This window comes from Cryptomeria japonica, chromosome 4 (assembly GCF_030272615.1).
Source record: "Cryptomeria japonica chromosome 4, Sugi_1.0, whole genome shotgun sequence".
Classification (NCBI taxonomy): domain Eukaryota; kingdom Viridiplantae; phylum Streptophyta; class Pinopsida; order Cupressales; family Cupressaceae; genus Cryptomeria; species Cryptomeria japonica.
The window spans coordinates 216,846,147-216,855,133 of NC_081408.1; the positions used below are offsets into that span (position 1 = coordinate 216,846,147).

Consider the following 8,987-nt stretch of genomic DNA (forward strand, 5'->3'; position numbering starts at 1 on the left):
GTCCAAAGATTTATTAACCGTGTAATGTTGGTAAGAGACCCCCGACCACCATGAAGCCACAATATTTTTCCTCTCAAGCCCACAATTCCCAACCACATGACTGGTTTTAAAGCATTTACGACACCTAAAAGGAATACCTTCGTAATTTAAATTTTGGACCCAACTGCCAAAAGATGAATTAATGACAATCTAAGCTAGTAGTCCCTTAGACACAGCTAGCTCCACCAGAATACGAGCAAAAGTAGTGTGATAAAGGTCAAAGGATTCATTATCCACCATGATGAAACTCCCAATACCATCACCAATTTCCTCAAAGAGAGAATCAACCCACAATTGGAGAGGAAGATAAGGGAGCCGAAACCAAACCGAAATTTTGTTGAACTTCTCAGAAAGGGGGTTAAAATCAAAATGCCAGGGTTTGGCCAAAAGCGGCATTTTATCTTTCTCATAGAAAAAACTTTCACACCGAATTTTTCTTTTATCCTTAGCATTTTCAAATTTAGCAACAAAGAAACCTTTAGCCATAGGGTAAATGTGTACAGTACCAATAATGAGTGGATCCCAGTGATGAGAGATCCATTTATGCAACTCTGGGAGGCTGGGCAAAATACCCTTGAATCTACAGATAACTCCATGCTCCGTAAAAACCTTCACATTATTCTCTATTTTCCAATTGGAGTCCTTATTCACATTAACAGAGGCTACACAGGAGATGGGGATAAAACCCCTTCCACCCCCTCTGCGAAATTTTGTAGACGGAGCCTGCAACACCTGATCAGAGCCGATGCGAGGGCCCTCAACAACCATTGTTGCCCAGAAGGTACCGACAGGAGCATCGATGGTAGACTAGTTCGAGATATCATCGGGGAGAGTTGCAGGTGAACGAGCGGGAACAACAGGAGGAAGCATGATTCAAACCCAACACAGAATAAAACAAGATAAAATTGGTATGTATATTTTTTAGAGTTATTAGTATGTATGTTTTTTCATTTATCCTGAATTTTGTATCTATGGTCCGAACATTATTTTTCTACATATCTACTGAAAGCCATCTTAGACCCAAATCTCATATATTCTAAGTCATTTTAAACCCAAAAAGATTCATTCCATTTCTATGTATGTTGACCACGCATAAACTTCAAAGTCAAATTTTACCTTCCTTAACACCACATACCTAAGAGTCTAAACTACCATGTCTTTGCACACCACTTTCTCCAGCATAGAATTGCATATAATAATACAATTTCTTAGGAATTGTACCCAAATTTCCACTTTTGTTCTAAGTTAATTTGACCCCCTGACAACCAACACTAATTAGGGGTGTCGCCTATGAGGCCACCAGAATGCATGAGTCCCATAATGTATTTAAGAAATTTAAGTTATAAAATACATTATAGACCAATGCATTCTAGTGGCCCAATAACCATTTGGCTAAAAAAAATCTCTGCAAAAGAAAATTTGACCAATAATTATTTGAACAGTTTTTAATGTTCTTTTTCCTAATCGTGTATCCAGACATCAAAAATGAAAATCCTACCCAGAAAGGACTTGATTTTTTTTTAACTCTTCCGGATAGGATTGTGAGGTCTCTTTTTCATCTCTTTAATAGCAACCTTTGGCTTAGTTGCAGCGACTAAATGAAAGCAAAATAATGGCAGCTCATGCGGTAGGTACTTGTTTCATATCCCGGGTGATGCCATGTAAATATAATGGAGCCAGAATAAACGCATTTGTAAAGCTTGCCTCTCGCGGGATCTCCGAGTCATAGCACATTGCTCAGACCGACCAGAATCCTTTCACCCACGCTTCAAATCTCCTATGTATAACCTACTCTTTGAAAAAAACCAGAAAAAACTACGTACTCTTTGACCAGGGCTTTTTTTTTACTGTGTTTCAGATCAAGCTCTGGTTTATTCCAGTTTAGAAAAGCAAAGAAAAATAATGGCGGCTCATGCGTTAGTTGTTCCATATACCGGACGAGGTCATCTGAATCCCATGATGCACCTTGCTTTAAAGCTTGCCTCCCATGGAATCTCCGTTACATTTGTGCTGACAGAGTCCTGGCACAAAATCATTACACAGGCCGATGAGGATCCTTTCACTCATACTTCAAACCTCCAGGCCGCTCTCATTCCAGACTGTGTGGTAGGGGACTCTCAAAGTGGGGAAAACTTCATCGAATTTTTTCACTCCCTTTCAAACAAGGAAGCTCATGTGGCTCACCTCCTAACCAATCTGAATAGCTCGGAAAAACCTGTGACATGCATTGTCGCCGATATATTCCTCAAGTGGACTGTCCCTTTTGCTAAAAGACATGCTCTGCTCTCTGTTTCGATGTGTCCAATGTCTGTCACAAGTTTTTCCATCTCTTATCATTTATGCTTAGGTATGTGAAGAAGGAAAACTTGAATTAATTGTTGCAATTGATTGATTTCGTGGGAAGAAATAATTGATTGTTTGTTTTTTCCCCGTTGCAGGGTTGGAAGGATGGAAGGATTATATTGCCAGATCGCCTCCACAACCAACATATTCTCCATTCCGCAATGAATTACAGAGTGTTTGGCCAATGTGAGTACAACCGATTGGATTGTGGCGAATTCCTTCTACGCCTTGGATTGCAAAGCAGTGGAGATACAGCGCCACAAAACCCCCGTTTACTGTGTGGGTCCCTTGAACATGGGTTCTTCTTCAAAGCTCCAGACGCACTGTATTGAATGGCTGGATTGCAAACCAGCGCGGTCGGTTATCTATGTTTCCTTCGGCAGCTTCATGACTGTGGAAAGATCTCAGGTAAGGGAAATAGCAGACGGTCTCATGAAGAGCGGGTGCTATTTTCTGTGGGCGCTTCGTCCAGATAAAGAGGCGGGTCATGTCTCAGAGATGTTGCCGACTGGATTTTTGGAGGAATGTAAAGGGCGGGGGGTAATTGCGCCCTGGTTTAGGCAGGCGGAGGTTCTGAAACACCCTATTGTAGGAGGGTTTTTGAGCCACTGCGGGTGGAATGCGGTCATGGCAAGTGTCTGGGCAGGTATTCCCATGTTGGGATTTCCTCTTGCAGCGGACCAGTTTTACAATTGCAGATTCATGGTGGAGGAATTGAAGTTTGGGTTAGGGCTGAAAAATGCAGAGGATGGGAAAAGGATTATAAGAGCTGAAGAAGTAGAGATGAAGGTGAGAATGTTGATGGAAGGGGATGAGGGTTTGAGAGCAAGCCAAGCAGCAAAGAGATTTAGGGATTTGGCCGAGGAGGAAGTGAGTAAAGGAGGAGGGTCTGCAACTAATTTGGAAGTGCTAGTGAATAGTCTGAAAGCAATTTGATAAATCGAGTTCCAATAGTATTTCATGCCTCGCTTTTAGTCTTATTTATCAAATATTTTTAGTTAACATGATTTCTGCGTGAGTTTAATAGAGCCCTGATCCATTGTTTTGTCTTAATTTATAAACTGGATTATGACTTTCTTTCTCTCTGTCTGGTGGGTTGTTTTACGCAGTTGTTTATCCATCAAATTCTCTTTGTTTTAGTGTGTACTAGTAGCTATAGGGTCAGTCCCTGCCAAAGGCTGCGAGCCGCGAGACAGTTCGCAACAAGAACAGTTCGCAAAATGTTGCCAAAACAGTTTGCAGTGATCCCTGTTACGGTATGACTGTCATTTGGCAGAATTGTTTGTGTTTAGCAGAGATGTCTGAAATTTTAAGTATTTTAAAATCGAAAACAGGGGAATAAAGGAATAACTATTTACAGTCATTACAGACAGAGATGGGATACTTTAACTTGGCCATGGTCTTTCTTAAGATCTCAAAAGATGTTTGCTTTAACTAGCATTGATGGTTCCTCAAATGATGATCTAACTTAATCACATCAAATACGAACTAAAGTTTCCAGAAACAAAATTGTATTAGTCCTCTGACACTCGTATTTCATACTGAAGCAGATGGAGGTTTTTTTTTATTGGAGGGTTTCATAGTAATTGGTTAGGCCTAAACCATTTGACTGAGTGAAGGATTCAGAAATATCCATTCCATCAAAGTGGTCTGAGCTGCGAAGTTCTAATAAGGTGACCGTTAGACCAAAACTTAATCCCGTTATATTGTTAAGCCTTGTGACAGGAAAAATATTATACAAAAGACATTACATTTGTTTTTTAGGCTTCTTTGGATAGAAAACAATGGTAGAGCATGCAATAGTCGTCCATTTGCAGGGCGAGGGCACATCGATCCCATGATGAATCTAATTTGAAATTTCTACTAGTATGTATATAAAAAATACATCGTTCTTTATTTTGTGAACGTATCAGGTGATCAAGCACAAGGGTTGCCTTAGAAATGCACACAAAAATATCTATTGAGAGCTTCCTTATCTTGTGACTTCTTGTCACATGGCTCTCACTTGTTTATTATAATTTATAATTTTCATGAAACTCTTTCAAACTTGAATTTTGTTTTTATTTATCCCTTGATTTTGAGTTTGTACTCCTTTAGCTTATATTATGACCTCATTGAGAAGATAGAAAATCTATATTCTTGTAGCAACTATCAAGCTAGGTTACCCTTGCATTTTCAATTCTACTTTGGTTTTATGGTCAGGCTTACTCATTCCTTTTGATAAAGGCAAGCAAAAAAGTAACAAAAAAGCCAACTATTACAATAAGTACCACAAAACCAGTAAGGTCATTACCAAAACCCACCAAAAAGATGTACCAAAGAGGTTTTTTATACAAAAGCCTAAATTCTCACCCTTTCAACATGTCATATTTTTTCCATTATATCCCAAGTCAACACACATGATTAGAAGAATAAATGACTATTAATATTGTTTTAAAATGTAGGATGATTATTTGTACAGAATATAATCATCCATATGAAAGAAATGAAACTAACAAGCTATAAATTTCAATTTTGTTATCATTCATTTGTAGTAGAAAATAAATACACTAGAATAAATTAGTTTGCATATTTGTTCATACTTAGTCTCCTAATGAACATTTTATTGCAACTTTTGTAGTTTTGATTGGGGCCAAAATATTCAAAGAAAGAAAGCAAGATCCTTGTGCTTCATAAGCAAGAGAAGCTTTTGCAAGAAGAGCATAATCATTCATAAAGAGTTTCTTTTGGAATTTGAAGATTAGTAATTTTTTCTTCTAAAACATTCTCTTTGGATGAATTTACAAGCTTGAACTCCACTTGTAATCATCTAGGAGAGGAGATGTATGTCACAACAAAATAAAATTTTAAATGTAAGGAGTTAAGAAGACAATATCAAATCAAACTATTCTATAAGTGAAATAGGTGCCTTGAGAAGGATATATGTTAGTACCTTTTTTGTTTTTTCTTTTTGTGTGCGGTGTGTATGTGTCTGCAGTTGTATATATGATAAAAGACATTTATATTTATATTAGGAAAAATTATATTAAATCTCAACTGTTTAAAATAAATTAAAAGCTCAACCATTAAATTAAATATATTTTTTTATAAATTTCTTTCACAATTTATTATGACTTTTTCATTTTACCTTTACAAATAAACTCAACTTTGACTGACAATTTAACAAAGTACAACCGTTTGTGTAAGTAAGAACGTGCATTGCTTTGGGTACTGTTAATAAACGTGTATCAGCATTTTCACCGATATTTATCACCCAATAAATAATAACAATCTTGGATTCAAGAATTTTATGTAGACAAAGCCTTTAAAAAAGCCAAATTTTAGCTTCCTCACATCACAGATAAAAGCCTAATCTTTGCACGCCACTTTCTCCCACATAGAATTGCCTCGGAATCGTGCAAAAATCTCCATTGCTGTTATAAGTTAATTTTACAGCCCGACAACAGACACCCTAAAAAAGAATTGTGTCCACGAGAAATTTTGTCGAGCAATTATTTGAATAGTTTTCTGTACTCTGTTCAGATCTCAAATATCAAGTTCTGGCTTAGTTGCAGGGCGAAAAAGCAAAGCAAAATAATGGCAGCTCATGCAGTAGTTGTTCCATATCCCGGGCAAGGCCATGTAAATCCAATGATGCAGTTCGCCTTAAAGTTTGCCTCTCATGGAATCCCCATCACATTTGTAGTGACAAAATCATGGCACAAAGTCCTTACCCAGGCGGACCAGAATCCTTTCACCCATGCACCAAACCTCCAGGTCGTCGTCATACCAGACTGCGTGGTGGGGGAGTCGGAAAGGTGGGCTAACATGGAAGCCTTTTTTCAGTCGCTGTCAAACATGGAAGCTCATGTGGCTCAACTTCTAACAAATCTTAGTCTCTCCGGAACACCCGCAACATGTATTGTCGCCGATGTATTTCTCAAGTGGGTCGTTCCTTTTGCCAAAACACAGGCTCTCCAATCTGTTTCGCTGTGTCCAATGTCTGTCACAAGTTTTTCTGTCTTTTATCATTTAGACTTGGGTATGTAACTATAACTTATGATTACAGTTGCATGATTGCAGGCTTGGTGGGAAGACGGAATTGATTTTTTGGGTTTTCTCGTTGCAGGGCTTCAAGGGTGGAAGGATTTTATTGCCCGGTCCCCTCTGCTACAACCGACGGACCTTCAAGCCGATTTTATGCCTCCTTCTGCTCTGGGCAATGATATAGTAGAATGTTTTGCCAATGCGAGGACAGCAGATTGGATTGTGGCGAATTCTCTTTACGTCTTGGATTGCAAAGCAGTGGAGGCACAGCGCCACAAAAAACCCGTGCAGTGTGTGGGTCCCTTCATCATGGGCTCCTCTTCGCAGCTCGACACGCATTGCAGTGAATGGCTGGATTGCAAACCGGCGGGTTCGGTCATCTATGTTTCCTTCGGCAGCTTCATGACTGTGGTGAGAGATAAGATAAGGGAAATAGCCGCAGGTCTTATGAAAAGCGGGTGCTATTTTCAGTGGGCGCTTCGTCCAGATAAAGAGGCGAGCCATTTCTCGGAGATGTTGCCCACTGGATATTTAGACGAATGTAAAGGGCAGGGATTAATTGCAGCCTGGTTTATGCAGGCAGAAGTTCTGAAACATCCTGCAGTGGGACGGTTTTTAAGCCACTGCGGGTGGAATGCGGTCATGGAAAGCGTCTCAGCAGGTGTTCCCATGCTGGGTTTTCCTCTTGCAGTGGATCAGTTTATGAATTGCAGAATGCTGGTGGAGGAATGGAAGTTTGGATTGGCGCTGAAAAAGGCAGAGGATGGGAATAGGGTTATAAGAGCTGGAGAAATAGAGGGAAAGGTCAAAATGTTGATTGAAGGGGAGGAGGGTGTGAGAGTACGTAGAGCAGCAGAGAGATTTAGGGGTGTGGCAGAGGAAGAAGTCAGTAGAGGAGGACGGTCGGCCACTAACTTTGAAATACTGGTGAATGGTTTAAAACTAATTTGATAAGTTGTGTAATAATTATTAAATGTTTTTGCTTTGACATGATAATTTGACAGAGCCGTGATGGATTGTTTTGTCTGGATTTATATTTGGAATAGAACTCTGCCTCTGGCGTGGACTACTTTACGCAGTTGTAACGTCATTTACTCGTTGATGTTTTAGTGTGTGGTAATAGCTATTGATGTAATCTTGGTTATTTCCAACTTTAAATACAATTTTTTAATGAAAAAATGGTTTTTGTTGGTGCAAAAAAATTGTGCAATATATAATATTTTTATAAGTCTTTTATGATTGGATATCTCGTGATGGGAAAGAATAGTGAAAAATAAAATAGTTTTATAATAAAATAGATTAAAGATATTAATGTTCTTAGATATACATTAAATAAAATAGTTTTATAGTGAAATAATGTAACGATATTAAAATTATTATTTAACTTTTTAAAAATATATAACAAGTTTCTAATTTATATTATAATTATATTTATTATTATATAATATATTTTTAAAATTTTTAATATAATATAAATGTTAAATATATTAATATAAGATAATAAAATTATAAATTTAAATATATTTATTATAATTATTTTTGTAACATATATAATAATAAATTTAATGTATAACTAGTTAATTATATATTTAAAAAAATTAAATATTTATTTTAAAACATATTTACGTCTATTTGATATGGACGATCTACTTTAGATGATCAACAAGTGAGACTAATCCTTAAACAAATTTTGAATAACAAATGTAATAGGAGTTGATTTTGTAAATGTTTATTTAAAATTTAAAAATGAAAATGAAGAAGGTAAGGAGAAGGTATGTATGCTTTGTTAGTTGAGATAAATGAAGAGATTAAAAATAATATTATTAGGCTTTAGTATGTCAAAATCAGATTTTGAGTTCTTTGTTTCTATGACAATCTACTTAAACATAAAATTCTACATGATGTTATTTATCTTAGAGTGATTATTGTCTCCTTTGGCATGTTGATGTTGTTAGGAACAATGTTTCAACCTTGTTTCTAATGTTTAGATATTACAAAAAATACAATTTTAAAGATATATAATGGAAAAACTCAACTTTTTTGATATAGAGTTCATTATTGGATAAGATAAACTTTTAAAAATTTTCAGTATCACTTGTAATTATAACTGGTCTATATATTTCTTCAATCTCTAAAGTTCTAAAAATAGGGTGCCTTAATTAAATTAAAATTTATTGGCTCTAGGTCTAAGAAAATTTATAAATATCCAAGATACATAATAGGTTAAAGAGGAAGTTGCATTTCTTGACCAAAACATGATACATTTTACAATGTATCATAAATCATTTTTGAATGGAGATAGTGGAGTCGAAATGGAATGCTCAAATTGGTGATGGAATTGTGACGAGTCTATGGCAAGTGGAAGGGAACTAGTAGTTTTAATGTAGGGACTCATCTAGACATTAGATTTCTAACTAGAGATTTGAATGTCAAATTTCAAAGTAGCTTTAGCTCATGATTTTCTAACTATCATTAGATGGTTTCATGTATTGTCTTCTATTCATTAGATGCTTGAGATGAAGGTGTTAATTGTGATTCTTGGATGTATTATTATGCTACAATAATTACTCAAGGCCTAT

At 36.6% G+C, this 8,987-nt stretch overlaps 2 protein-coding genes across 3 annotated transcripts; both read left to right on the forward strand.

The window, feature by feature from the left end:
• Nucleotides 1-1,567: 1,567 nt before the first annotated feature.
• LOC131061950 (UDP-glycosyltransferase 1) lies at nt 1,568-3,344 on the forward strand. 2 transcript variants are annotated; one of them, XR_009372288.1, is made up of 3 exons: nt 1,577-2,386; nt 2,478-2,952; nt 3,130-3,344. XR_009372288.1 is itself a non-coding variant. In XM_059219734.1 (2 exons), the coding sequence occupies exon 2, from the start codon at nt 2,677-2,679 to the stop codon at nt 3,316-3,318; it is 642 nt and encodes a 213-aa protein (XP_059075717.1). In that variant the 5' UTR covers nt 1,568-2,386; nt 2,478-2,676; the 3' UTR covers nt 3,319-3,344. The 2 variants fall into 2 exon arrangements, 1 of the variants encoding a protein (XP_059075717.1); XM_059219734.1 differs by having other exon boundaries at nt 1,568-2,386; nt 2,478-3,344.
• Nucleotides 3,345-5,694: 2,350 nt separating this feature from the next.
• Nucleotides 5,695-7,597, forward strand: LOC131061949 (UDP-glycosyltransferase 86A1). The gene is made up of 2 exons (XM_057995786.2): nt 5,695-6,403; nt 6,491-7,597. Exons 1-2 carry the CDS (start codon nt 5,959-5,961, stop codon nt 7,357-7,359), a joined length of 1,314 nt encoding a protein of 437 aa, XP_057851769.2. The 5' UTR covers nt 5,695-5,958; the 3' UTR covers nt 7,360-7,597.
• The last annotated feature ends 1,390 nt before the right edge of the window (nt 7,598-8,987 follow it).